Raw genomic sequence first — 13,543 nt, 5'->3', positions numbered from 1 at the left:
AGAAGATTCCACTTCCACCATGTCAATTGCCGGCTTCCCCATCTCTTCCCAAGGCTGCCTCTGCCCTGAGGCTGGTGTGGTGCTTTCCCACTGCTGCAGTAGCACAGGTGCCGCTCCTGGCGTGCCCCGGGGCTGCAGGAGTCTGAGCAGGGCATGGTGACATGGTGGTAAAAACCTTAGCATGGGGTTTACAGTAGGACTCCCCCACTGGGGCCTGCACCACCCACACAACAGCATCAAGCATGGCTGGGTGGTCAAGGCTAAGAACCACCCCCATCCTCCTGTGCCTCCACGTTGCCCCTTCACCCATAGAATATCATTCAGTGTCACTGGGTGGCACATGCAGCCATTCCCGTTTCCAGGGTAGTTCAGTCCTTGAGTGCATCAGCCCCGTCTGCACTGATGGGATCCCTCCCACAAACAACACCCTGAGGTTAAAGTGGATCTGACCCCCACCCCCCTGCCTTTGCTCAGTCCCAGGTTCTCCCCAGGGAGCCCTCCTGCCACCCTATCCTGCTGTGGAGTTGGCTTTCTTCACTCTTGTGTTGCTCTCCCTCGGCTGGCGGGGGCCTACGGATCAGTCCCGCTGCCTTTGGGCTGGATCTGTGAAGCAGATTCACTTGCCACATGTATGTGGGAGCTTGTAAATGTCAGCACTCTCCTTGTTAGTCATCTGGCTGGCTCCCTCGCGCGCACACACCTTTTCAGCTCCTCGGAGATGCTGCAGCCGCTGAGTTGGAGCTGCGGCACCAGATTGGCTACGAGTGCCTCTCCGCCCACACGTGTCTGAGAAAAACTATTATGTTTCCCAGTGTTTATATTAGCTCTGCATAAAATTTGTGTGCATGAAATCTTTAATGTTGCTCCTGACCTAGATTTATCTGTGTGGATAGAATGAGTGGAAAATGCACTTCACTTTTCAGCGGCCACTTTGGGAGCAGTTGAAGTTAATTGGGTTGGTTCTTTCCCATGTGGTCTGCAAGGCTTGTGTAGAAGCCATATGGAATGGGCAGGGTCACCGTGAAAGCCAGGGGTGGTTGGGGGAAACCGTTTTTCCTGAAGTTCGCCAGTTGGCTCTGGAAAGTTCACCGGGGCGATTTGGGGATCTCAGAGCAGTTCCAAGTGAAGAGCTGTCTCCATCGAAGACTCCGTGAGTCTAATTTACAGCATCATCGGCTGTATCGTTGGCAAACCCAAGAGCTCAATGAGTCTGGGTAGCTCATTCAGAAGAGTGAGTAATCTCAGGGTGATGAGTTTGTGCCTCATGTTGGGTGCAACCCATTATCGTTACAGGGGTAACGCTGACATTCTCTGGCCTGTGTTATGCAGAAGGTCAGACTAGATTAATTTACTGGACCCTTCCAGCCTTAGCCTCTATGAGCTCTGCAGAACCAACTCCCCTCTAGCTCCGGGAGCTCCAGGTCCAAGCACAGTAGTGAGGCAATTGGGGTAAATTTGCACGGATACGGCCTCTGTTGTTTGTATTTTGGTAGCATCTGTGGGCCATGATCAGGGCTCGGGGTCCCTTTGTGCTTGGTGCTGTATGTACACAATGACGAGGGTCCCTGCCCCAAGGAGCTATTGTGTGGGCAAATCCAGAGCGTGTCTAAGGTGATCAAAGTGGGACTATGTTCCAGCACGAAGTGCATTTAAAAAGCAAAAAGAGCATTCAGCAAAGCAATTCAAGAGGCTTCAACTGATTGGACAGAATGGGTCCCTCTTTACATTCCCAGGGGAATGAAGGCAAAAGCAGGCAGAGGAGGAGCTGGCATGAGAGGGGAGCTGGCACTACACCTCTTTGGGCTCAAACATCCCTGTTCCTGCCACCACCTGGGCCTCCCGCTGTTTGGTTTGGCTGCCTCTGATTTGTGTCCTGGCTCTTTGGAAGGGATCTGTGGGTGGGTAAGACTGAAGGTGCCGAGAGCATCGCCTGCAGAGAACATGCCAGAATAACTGAACTTGTGAAATCGCAAATGGCTCCTGGTCCCCCAAAAGCAGAGACTCTTTCTGGTTAGGGCACCTGCCTCTCCCCAGCTCGCCTGTCTGCTAGAGAACGCCTCTGCAACGCGGATCGTGACGGGAGCCGCAGCAGCTGAGCTGTGGGGCCTGGCAGTGCAAGTGCAGAAGCGTGTTCTGGCTGCTTCCTTCAGGCATGGGCAGGGCCCAGGGACGGCTTTGCTCTTTGGCAGCTGCCAGAGCTGCCTCCTGTGTCACCAGAGCCTGATAGCCCCACGAGGAGGCGAACAGTGAGTCAGAACCACTGTCTCGCTCGCCGTCCTGGGACACAGAAAGCCTTGTGCGGGGTGAGGCCGCGGAGAGCTGGGCCTTGGCCGTGGTGATGGGTGGGGTGTGATGGGCCAGATGCCGGGTGGGAGATCAGGGGCTCTTGAAGGCCAGGCCATGGCCACATGGCAGGAACCAAGGACGGGCACAGTCAGGGGTTAACTGGTTACAAATTGCACACGTCAGTTTGAGCCCAAGCAACCGCCTCGGTGCCATCACAGCCGGGTTTCCACAGCCGCAGCCAGCACGCCTCGCTGTGCTCGCCAAGGATGCTCTGAGCAGCTAGCCCACGGGGCCCCAGAAACAGCCGCCTGCTCCAAAGACAAGGGGGAGGTTTGTTCTGGAGCCCCTCCCCTTGCCACCTAGGATGATGGGATTTCTTATGCAAAACCCATAACCCCTCTGTCTGGGCCATGTGAGATCACCGAGCCCTTCCTGGGACTGTCACTTGTGGCTTCCTCTGGCTTATGCCACCTGTGAGACACTCCTTCCCTGCGGGTGGTGGTATACCCGGCTAGAATCGCAACTTCAGCATCTAGAGAGATGTCCTAATGCTTCCAGCTCCCTGCCTGGGAGTGACCGAAGAGGGCTGAGAGCTCACCAGCTGCCCTTGGATTAAGCCAGGCGTTCAGCCAATGGACGGTATTTTTTTTAATAATTATTTGGCATCTCATAAGCGACAAGCCCCAGAGGGCCGGCTCCTTAGCGGGTGTAAATCAGCATTACTCCATTGAGGTCAGTGGCCCAGTGTGGATTTCCAACAGCTGAGGCCCTGACCCACAGAATTCAGTAGCACAGGTTGGGCTGGGACGGACTCTTTCCTTGCTGACAGGGCCACAGTGCAGATGCCTGCAAGTTACCCAGTGTGACTCTATCAAATTCCATCCCTCCGGTGGCCCATGAGCTGATCTGCCGCCAGCCTGCTGGGAAACTGGGCCCCTTTGCTAGGGGGCTGGCCAGAGGTGTGAAAATGGATACGCTCCGATGCGAGTGAACAGGTTGGGCAGCGAGTGGCGGATTCGAGGGGGAAAGCGAACTGCTCAAGCCCCTGGTGTGTTAGCAAGGATTGGGGTTAGGCTGGGGCTAGATTCCTGAGTCACCTGGAACATCCAGCAGCAAAGGGAAGGGTTCTCCAGCAGCAACTGGCTGCAATGCTGGCAGCTAGAAAGCTGCAGGAGCTGGGTCACTCACAGGTACCCTGAGCCCATGAGCCCCCCCCCTCCACTAGCACAGGGGATACCCAGCACCACTTGGCTCCAAGTCCATCCGTCTCTGAAGCCATTATAAAGAGAATGTTTGGCAAAGCCCAGCTTCAGCGCAGGCCCTATGCAAATAAACGCGTGAACTGATGGTGTCACTGGCCTATTGTGAATGGTCTGTGTCTGGAGCCTGCTTGCGGGAGGTACGGCCCGGCACCTTGCAGTGTCAAATGCCTTGACGTGATGCTGGCCCCAGCATCCTGCATGTGAGGGGAGGCGACTGCTCACCATTGCCTTCGGTAGCTCAGCAAGCCTTGGGGTGGGGGATCCGGGGGGTGCTCTACCTGCATCACTAACTGGCTGTTGAATAATACTACCCAGGGCAGGTGACGGCATTTAAATGGCACTGTGGGCTGGAAGTAAAGAGGAGACAGTTTCTGGCTCACAGGGGGACATACTTGGTTCTTGCCAGGATATGCTCTGCATAGGGACAGGTCTAGCCAGATAAGCAACCCGGTGATGTGGTAAAACAGGGATCTGCACAGTGCCAGCCTCTTCCTGTCCTATTAAATCTCTGGGCACAGTTGCCATGTTATAGGAACTTTTTTCCCAGTGTGCCTTTTGGGGGCTGGCCCTTTAAATTTAGCAGCGACATGCAACTGCAGCCCTAAAGTAGCAATCTGGCACCTGGCAACTGCTGGCAGCCTCTCTGGGAGGTGAGGCCCTGTTGTTCCCCCCCCCCTTCTTAATGCTGAGGAGAAGGCAGGTTTCTCCAGACCCCTTACTCCTGCTGGAGAGAGTCTTGTGTGCGGAGCGGGACCCACAGGATCTGGGAAAGTGCACTGGGGGATGCCTTAGTGCACAGAGTTACGGGGGAGGACTGGGTTTACAGGTGGCCATTCCCACAGTAAATTACCCCTGTGCTTGATCACTTCCAGGAGCCAGACTGTGTGCTGGAGCTTGCCGCCAGCAAGGAGTCGCTAACCATTAGGCTTGTGAACCATGCTTTAAGCCTCACCAGCTAAAAAGTCACGGTGGGGCCAGAACGCGCAGGAAAGGGGCCTGTCGGTAAGTGCTGAAGGCTGGGGCCGGATGGGCTTTGGAAGAGGCTGGGGGAGTTGGCTTCCTCCCCTTGCCCTTGTGAGGGGTGGGGGGAGGTTGGGCAGGGGGGAGCCTGCTCTCAGGAAGGCAGGTTAGCGTCCCCTTTTTTGCAGTCAGCTCCCATCTCACAGTGCTGGGCAGCCCCTGGAGGGGAATCTCTTCATCCTGCTAGCCCAGCGTTTGAGCTGACCCAGGCCTCACCCAGTCAGCTCTGTGGGAAAGCCTGGCAGGATAGTCCATGGAAACTGCCGGAGGTCTGCGCCAAGTCAATGGCATTACTCAACGCCCCTCTGTGGTACGGCAGCCCCTGACAGCTCAGGCTGCAGAGAGAGGCTCTGGCCCTTCCTCGCGGGTGCTGCTCTGTGAGGCTAGCTCTGGGCTGGGCTTCGTTTACACTGGCGTATGCTGGGTGACCTCTACCAGAGAGAGAGACACCGTGCGCTCAAGCAGAGGGGAGCTGCTTTCCTCCCTCCCTTTCACCCTCTTGTGGCTGGGCTTTGCCGCTTTGCCAGAGCAGCTGGGCTGAATCAGAAATGCCTTGCGGCTGTATTAGCTGAGCAACCTTCTGGCCTGACCCTGGGTGGCAGGGGCAGATCTGTTCCTTTGTCCCACAGGTTCAGATTTGGAAACAGCCACAACCAAGGCTATGAGAAACAGCAGCAACTCTTTATGATTACATTGGGGGGGGGGTTGTACTGGGGGGAACCTGGTTCGAACCGTCCCATGCTCCCACTGCTGATTGTAGTTTGCATAATAAGATTCATAGATTCTAGGGCTGGAAGGGACCTCGAGAGGTCATCGAGTCCAGTCCCCTGCCCTCATGGCAGGACCAAATACTGTCTAGACCATCCCGGATAGACCTTTATCTAACCTACTCTTAAGCCTTCATTCCATTGGGCTATGAGCCCTGTGGGGGAGGGGCTGTCTCCCTGTGTGGTTGGATAGGACCCAACACATGGTGGGTCTGAAGAGTTTACACCCGGGTAATTCTACGGATGGTAATCCAGATCTACACCCATGTCAGTGTGAGGAGAAATGGTCTCTCTGGTGGCTACCAGAGAATAACTCACACTAGCCCATTAGTGCTGGTCACTTAGCCTGCAGCTTCCAGCCTGGGGAGGCCTCTCCCCTCTAGGAGCATCACAAGCCTGTCTCTGGATAAAGGACACCAGGTCCAATCCTGCCCCATGGGGAATTGAAGGGGCTACCCTCCCACCCCTCCACAGGGTCAGTGGGAGACTAAAGCACCAGTGCTGCAGAGAGCGTCCTGTGCAAGCATTAGGCTGCTGGAGAAAGCCCCCTGGTACAGGCAGGGACTTTGCCATGGGCTGTGGTCGCCACTAGAATGCTCTTTGTGGAAAAAGCCCATTAGTTTGGGGGGATGCAGTCGAATGGGACCCCTGCCCACCCATGCGGATCCGACTTCAGAACCGGGGCCTTACATGGGCTCCTCAGGGCAGGGGCTGGGTCCGCTTTTCGCTGATGGTGTGAATACTTCAGTAGCAGTCACGGCAGGGAAGGCCTGTCTCGGTGCCCCCTGCTCTGCACTACTGTGACCCCCTGCAGGCAGGGGCCAGCTGGAGTCCCAGGGAGCGGCAGGCATCTGCCAATCTGATTCAATAGTGAGATCTAGAAGGGGATCAGGCTGTTAAAAGGTATGAATGTAAAATGTGTACCTGAGAGACTCCAACTGGTGCTGAGAATCTAGAGGCTTTGGGGGCAGATTCCTTTCCTGCAGCTCAGGGGGCACAGACAGGAGCATTCAGGAATCTGGGGACATAGATCAGCAAGGGCGAGATCTGTAGGCAGCTGTGTTCCACCATTGGCCCCGTACCCACAGGCTTCCTTTTCCAGCAGAGGGAGATAGGAGCTGGCACAGCTGTAGAGACACTTAACTGCAGGGGGCTCAGACCCCAAGGTACCCCCCCTTCCTCAGATCCTGAGCATTTTGGGAATGGGCGTTTATTCATGTCAGTGTTAAGCCATGTAAATACAGCTTGGGCAGATGTGTGTGTGTGTGTCTCAGTGTGGGTGTACTGATGGTGTTTGTTGAGTACCTGTGTGCATGTGGCTCTGTATGGGAATCCGTGTGTTTGGCTTTGAATGTGGGTCTCTGAGTACCTACGTGTCTCCGTGTGTTGAGCATGTATGCATGCATCTGGGAGCGTGTGCACTTTGCATGTGTGTGTATGAGTCTGTCGGACGGCCTATGTGAATGGCTGTGCATATGTGGTTCTCTGTGTGTGGGTTGAGTGTATATGGATGTGTCTGTGGTTCAGTGTGTTTGTAAGTTGGCTCATTGCCTGTAGTTGTGGTGTCTGAATTGCCTGTAGTTGTACTGTCTCTTTACGTAAGAACGGCCATACTGGGTCTGACCAAAGGTCCATCTAGCCCAGTATCCTGTCTTCTGACAGTGGCCAATGCCAGGTGCCCCAGAGGGAATGAACAGAACAGGGCATCATCGAGTGATCCATCCCCCGTCGCCCATTCCCAACTTCTGGAAAACAGAGGCTAGGGACACCATCCCTGCCCATCCTGGCTAACAGCCATGGATGGACCTAGCCTCCATCCTTCCCTCAGTCAGAAAAAACAAGGTTTCTTTTAAAAGCAACCAATGCAAAAGCTAGTTTCATAAATGTAAAAGAAGGAAGGATTGGCCCCAATGTGTATGTGTGTTAGGGTGGCCCAGAAAGGTAAATAAACACCACTTCCTCCTCCCAAATAGCCCTTGAATGCCAAGTGCATTTCCCAGTGATTTAAAGGAAATTCCCCAGGCCTGTGGGAGGCTCCAGCCTCCCCTCTCAAGGGGGTTTCACCAGTCTGCAGGGCTTGGGAAAGGGTGCAGAGCTTTGCCCCTTCTGTATTCTCCAGGTCAGCTTGGCAGACACCCTGGGGGGTTGTTGCCTTCCGCTGCAGTGTGGGGCATGGGTCACTTGCAGGTCTGAACTAGAGTCAATGGTGGATTCTCTGTAACTTGAAGTCTTTCAATCAATATTTGTGGATGTCAGTAACTGAGCCAGAGGTTATGGAGCTATTCCAGGCATGGTGGGCTGGGTTCTGTGGGCTGCATTGTGCAGGAGGTCAGACTAGATGATCATGATGGGCCCTTCTGGACTTAAAGTCTATGAGTCTATCTGGGGCTTCTTATCAGGCTGTGCCTAAGGCAGCAATAGAGAGAGCACCTGATGGTCTGGCCATTGACCCCTTCCTGCTTTGGAGTATCCCTTCCCCTCAGCCCTGCCGGATGCTATGGCCAATAGGTACTTGTGTTGGCCCTTGTGATGTGCTTGCCTGACTGTTGCATTGAGATGGAAAGCAACGCTGGCTCCACTTTGGTCCGGGTGCATCTGGGACCAGCCTCCTCCTCCAGCTCCCTGCTGCAGAGTTCCTTCCACCCCAGGATAAGGGCAGCTCCTCTGTGAGGCCTCAGTAAAATATTTAACAGCCACAAGCCTCTCAGCAGCCTGATTTCTATTCCTGTCTTAAGCAAAAACTAGGTCACCTGATGCCCTCCCTCCCAGCGAACCTGCAGGGACTTCTACACCCAATCTCATGAACCCTAAGCAATGCAGAGAGTCAACCCAGAGAGAGAGGTGGCCACTGCAGCAAAAATGCCTGTGACCCAGTGCGGTTCTCTGGGGGTTGTGATTTCCTGGAGAACATGGTAGAAGCCCTTGAATAATCTCTCAACAGTCCAGATCCAAAGCCCATTGACTGTCGTGGGAGGTTTTCCATTCACTTCACTGGGGTCTGGAACAAGCTCAATTACAAAGATCTTGCTAGGGAAGACGCGCAAGGTTGGCTGCCTCCATTTGGTACATGTATGTATTTATTCATTGAGTTTTGTTCACCAATACAGTGAAAAATGGCATTAAAATGTACAATGGGTCATTCTTAGAATGGCATGACATTTTTTTTGCTTTGTTGTCTTCATAAAATGACATAGTATATTATTGAAAAGATGATAGTTTCTCATGCACATCAGACCAGAATAAGCTTTTTAAAAAATTAAATTAAAGTAAAGTACAAAATTAAAAACACCAACTCGGAACATCCCCCAAGAAAGAGGCATCAAATAACCAGCGAGTTATCCAAGCACATTCGTAACCAGTGCAATAAGATCTTCTAAAGTCATTATGTTTCTGCATGGTCCGTCAATAAAGCCATTAATCACAGTATAGGATTCTTACATACATTTGTTTTGTTTACTGATGTTTTGAGGTGTGCAAAACCCTAACCACATTCAAGAAGTCCTGTCCAATACTGATATATAGAATTAAGAGAACCAACCATTTAAACTCCATTCTATACACTTTTTTTTTCTTTCGTATGGAAAAAATATGAACAATCTTTGATGCAATATTTCAACATTAGACATTAGCAGATCATTTTTAACAAAGATTCGGATATAAAAATACAAATATGAGGAGTTCTGTTAAAAAGAAGCGTGCCATAGTGGGATGACCAGTGGCACCAAGATGTGGCACCAGGACCAGGAAGCTCATGCAAAAAAGATGGAGCAAAAATGTCTCTCGACAGCAAAATGATCACTGTCTTTTATATTATAGTCCATCCGTGTCGGAACCTCTGCCTTCCATTCAGCACTGCTGGCTTTGGATTTGCTTCCGATCTGCTGGTATTTTGCAAACTGGATAGGGATGAGGAGTGGGGATGGATGGAAGAGTTAGAGAATGGGTGTGGGTCTGAAATACAGAAGGGGGGTGACTGCACACACAATGAGCCTGCTACAGCTGGAGAGGTGTGTGCCTATGCGGGGGTTAGATACACAGCCACTTGGAAAGAGAAAGGTGTAAAGTGCATCGCTACAGGAGCCCGCTTGGAGATGAGAACGCGAGGCGATCCCAAGGGCTCCGCGCTCTCAGGGGAACAGCACCTCGGCATCGTGGCGTGGGGGAAGGGAGAGGGGCTCAGAGGGGCTGGAGAGAGGGAAATGGGAGAGGAGAAGGTGCTGGAATGGACAGCTCCCTGGAAGTGGCGTTGGAATGAACATCTCCCAGGGAGGGTGCTGGAATGGACAGTTCCCCGGGAGCGCGCTGGAATGGACAGTTCCCCGGGAGCGCGCTGGAATGGACAGCTCCCCGGGAGCGCGCTGGAATGGACAGTTCGCCGGGAGCGCGCTGGAATGGACAGCTCCCCGGGAGCGCGCTGGAAGTGGCGCTGGAGCGCGCTGGAATGGACAGCTCCCCGGGTGGGCGCTGGAATGGACAGTTCCCCGGGAGCGCGCTGGAATGGACAGCTCCCCGGGAGCGCGCTGGAAGTGGCGCGGGAGCGCGCTGGAATGGACAGCTCCCCGGGTGGGCGCTGGAATGGACAGTTCCCCGGGAGCGCGCTGGAATGGACAGTTCCCCGGGAGCGCGCTGGAAGTGGCGCTGGAATGGACAGCTCCCCGGGAGCGCGCTGGAAGTGGCGCTGGAATGGACAGCTCCCCGGGAGGGCGCTGGAAGTGGCGCTGGCCCTGGATAGCGCCTCAGCAGCCGGCTCCTCCATTCTGCAGGGAAGGGGGTTGTGAGGGCAGGAGGTGGTGCTGACAAACGTGGGCATGGCGCCCTGGAAATCTGGACAGGGATGGATGGCCAAATCCCTTTGCCCCATTGCTCTCGGTTGGATGCTGAGGAGGGTGAGATGGCCCCATCCGTTACCGCCTCAGGCTGGGGTCTGGGTTGGGGGTGGAAGGTGTCGCCAGCAGCCTCATCTCCTTCCTTTGCTTTCCTCGCTGACCACAGTCCGACAAACATGCACGGCCAAAAGTGCTTAAAATCAGTGATCAGAGTCTGCAGCTCAGTGCAGGCGCCTCCTCTGCCAGCTTATACCCCAGAAGGCGACTTGTCTGTCATCCCCTTCAGCACCTCGTCTATTCTATCATCTTCGATCACCACTGCGGGGGGGGGGGACACAAGCACACAGTCAGGACACGGGAGCCGGAGCCCCTACGCAAGGCTGGGCTGGCAGAGATGGCCTCTCGTGGGGCTTGGGCTCGCAGTATGTGTCTCCCCCTACGCCCCCACCCACCCACAAGCCAACATCTGCTGGAGAAATCCGCCCCAGGAAAATGGCTTCCGGAGCGAGCCCCTTGCCTGCCCCGGCGCAGAGCGAGCTAAGGCGGTTCAGGGAGACCGCAGCCGGCGGCAGGAGCGGGAGACGCGGGCACAGGATGCGGCTGGGGGGCGGTGTGGGGAGCCCCAGCAGCGACACTGGGAGGGTGGCGCGGACAATGGGGAGCCCTGTCTGGGGAGGGGAGCAGCGCAGCGAGCCAGCCCGGCGCCTAGGAGTGGGGGCACTGGGGCAAGGTCCCTCTGAGTCGGGGTGGGGCAGGCGGCAGCTGAGCCCCAGGGTTTGCCATGGAGGGGGGGCGGCTCCGTTCCCCTTCCCCGAGCCTGGGGCGACCCTTCCCCACTGCGGATCCGGGTGGAGGGGGGGGGTCCCAGAGCCACTCTTGCCAGCGGGGAGGGCAGGGCGCGCTCACCTCTCTTGGCCCTGCCGATCTGCCCCAGCTTGGGGGGCCGCTTGGCCTGGTTGCCCCCGAAGAAGGAGTTGGTGTCCTGGAGCCGGCAGCTGAAGGAGATCTCGCTGACTTCGGAGTCGGTGCCGTAGCGGGCCACCTTCTCCTCGCTGTAGGGGAGGATCTCGGACATGCTGGCAGCTGCCTGGGTCCTGCGGGGCGGCCGGAGAGCGGCGATCCAGCGGCGGAGCCGGGGGGAAGGAGCCGGGCTGGCGGAGCGAGTGCGGAGCGCTGCAGCCTGCCGAGGCGTCTGTGCACAGAGCTGGGGCAGCCCTACATCATAAAGGAAACCCGGGCGGAAGAATGAAGTCATGCATCCGGGGCTGGGGCGCGGCGGGCCCTGCTCTGGAAGGCCCTCCCCCAGCCCCCCCCCGCGCCCCTCCCCCAGCCCCCCCTCCGCCCCCGGCTGCGCGGGGGAAGGGAGCAGGGTGACATCAAGAGGCAAGAGCGGAATGACAATGAGATTGCAGCAAAAGCGGAGGGGAGGCGTCCGGGGTCCCTGCCTCTCCCCCCGGCCCCGCTCTCGGGGCAGCGCTCTCTGTGCGCCCCCCCGCGGGGGGGGCAGCTACGCACACTCCCCAGGGACCCGGGGGGGGGGAGGCTGCTTCAGCCAGACACTGGATGGCTCCCTGCCCCCCGCCCCGTATGGCCCCCGTTCCTCCTCCGGCCCTTTCCTCCCCCCTCTGTATCCCGCTCCCCCCCCGGTACCTTTCCCGGCCCTTTCCTGCCCCGCTGTGCCTCCCCCGACCCTTTCCTCCTCCCTGTGTACCTACCCCAGCCTTTTCCTGCCCAGTCTGTGTCTTCCCCGCCCCCCCTACCTTTCCCTGCCCGTTCCTCCCCCACTGTGCCTCCCCCACCCCCTCGTGCCTCCCCCGGCCCGTTCCTCCCCACTCTGTGTCTCTCCCACCCCCCTGCCTCCCACGGCCTTTCCTCCCCCCGTGTGCCTCCCCCAGCCGTTTCCTGCCCCCTCTGTCTTCCTCCCCCCTTCTGTCCCTTTCCTCCCCCCTCTGTGACCCCCCGGCCCTTTCCTCCTCCCCTTCTGCCTCCCCTGTCCCTTCCCCCCGTGCCTCCCCTTCCCTTTCCTGCCCCTTTGTGTTCCCCCGACCCATTCCTTCCCTACTGTGTCTTCCTGCCTCCCCAAGCCCTTTCCTGCCCCCACTGTTTCCCCCATCCCCCATGCCTCCCCCCATCCTTTGTGTCTTCCCCCAGCCCTGCCCCAGTTTTTGTCTATCTCCTCCCCCATGGTTGATCTTTCTCTCCTGACAACAGGGCCTGTGTTTAAAAAAAATGCCCCCCCTATTCCTTTTCCACACCAACTTCCTGACCTCAGCCCCAACCCCCATGTCCTAGGCACAACTCCTCCCCCAGCCTTCATCTTCCCCAGGAGCCTGTTAGTGACATCCTCAAAAGCAACCCCCAGCCATCCTCCTCATCCTCCTAAGTGGTTCCTGGTGCTGCTTAGGGTTGCAGATTAGCTTCCATTAAAACCCCTGCTCTCAGACTGAGGGGGTGGGGTGAAACACCTGCTGCTGGCCTGAAATTCTCCCTGCCTGGTCTCTGCTGCAAGGTGAGGTTGTGTGTGTGTATCTCTCTCTCTCCCCCTCTGTGTGTGTGTTAATATCTGTGGTGACTGCTTCACCCAGCCAGCATTAGCATCAGTTTAGCTAGTGCCAAGGCTGTGAATGGTGATTAACCAACTGCAGCAGTGATGTGAAGGCCAATGTGCTGCTCTTTAACACACACACATGGCCAAATGCAAGTGGTGAGGTGTATCGGCCGGGGACTCAGAGGCCTGACTGGAGGCCAGCTGGCTTCTGATGGGGCTAGTCAAGGAAGGCTGCTTACAAGAGGTGCCTTGCCAAATGCTTCCAGATCATGGAACTGGCATGCTGTGTCTACAGTTGTTTTGCAAGTCCTCAGAGGTTCAAGCCCTGAAGGCTAAGGCCTTGCCTATCTTGGGGCTATTGGTTCTGGTGTAGATTGTACGGCACCAGGGGAATATGGAGCGTGGACTGGTGCAGCTTATCCCGTGAGTGTGAGTCACTTCCCAGAGAGCCTTGCACAGAAAGGGCCCTCTGCACTAGGCACCATGCAGAGAGAGAAAGGGCTAGTTCTCTGCAATACCATCTCCCTTCTCCATCTCTTAGGGTCAATACTGGGGAGGGGGGATAGAGATTGGATGGGCTAGGGCAGCAGTTCCCAGACATGTTCCTGGCATGACCCCATTTTTGTCACGTGTATTGCTTCCCATGACCCCGGACGGCCTGGAGGGCACCACTTAGAAATGACAGCTTCCATGCAGCATGCCCTCACATGCACTGTAGGTGCAAGGTCATGCTGCATGGAGGAGGCCATTTTGCTTTAGAAAATGGCCTCCTCCTCACAGTGTGACATCACACGTGTACAGTGAATGTGAGATCATGCTGCATGGAGGGTACCC

At 56.2% G+C, this 13,543-nt stretch overlaps 2 protein-coding genes across 4 annotated transcripts; both read right to left on the bottom strand.

The window, feature by feature from the left end:
• Nucleotides 1–8,377: 8,377 nt before the first annotated feature.
• On the bottom strand, nucleotides 8,378–10,403 carry LOC123376827 (putative proline-rich protein 21). 2 transcript variants are annotated; one of them, XM_045029068.1, is made up of 2 exons: nucleotides 9,987–10,403; nucleotides 8,378–9,918 (listed from the first exon to the last, which is right to left on the bottom strand). In XM_045029068.1, the coding sequence occupies exons 1-2, from the start codon at nucleotides 10,337–10,339 to the stop codon at nucleotides 9,351–9,353; spliced, it is 921 nt and encodes a 306-aa protein (XP_044885003.1). In that variant the 5' UTR covers nucleotides 10,340–10,403; the 3' UTR covers nucleotides 8,378–9,350. The 2 variants fall into 2 exon arrangements, with proteins under 2 accessions (XP_044885003.1, XP_044885002.1); XM_045029067.1 differs by having other exon boundaries at nucleotides 8,378–9,946; nucleotides 10,027–10,402.
• Nucleotides 10,344–12,639, bottom strand: CAMK2N2 (calcium/calmodulin dependent protein kinase II inhibitor 2). Of its 2 annotated transcripts, none has more exons than XM_045029070.1 (2): nucleotides 11,068–11,376; nucleotides 10,344–10,479 (listed from the first exon to the last, which is right to left on the bottom strand). In XM_045029070.1, the coding sequence occupies exons 1-2, from the start codon at nucleotides 11,234–11,236 to the stop codon at nucleotides 10,409–10,411; spliced, it is 240 nt and encodes a 79-aa protein (XP_044885005.1). In that variant the 5' UTR covers nucleotides 11,237–11,376; the 3' UTR covers nucleotides 10,344–10,408. The 2 variants fall into 2 exon arrangements, with proteins under 2 accessions (XP_044885005.1, XP_044885004.1); XM_045029069.1 differs by lacking the exon at nucleotides 10,344–10,479 and adding an exon at nucleotides 12,627–12,639 and having other exon boundaries at nucleotides 10,488–11,376.
• Nucleotides 12,640–13,543: the final 904 nt, after the last annotated feature.

Source organism: Mauremys mutica, chromosome 9 (assembly GCF_020497125.1).
Source record: "Mauremys mutica isolate MM-2020 ecotype Southern chromosome 9, ASM2049712v1, whole genome shotgun sequence".
Taxonomy (NCBI): Eukaryota; Metazoa; Chordata; order Testudines; family Geoemydidae; genus Mauremys; species Mauremys mutica.
The sequence above is the reverse complement of the archived record's forward strand: the minus strand, read 5'-3'. Positions and strand labels throughout refer to the sequence as shown.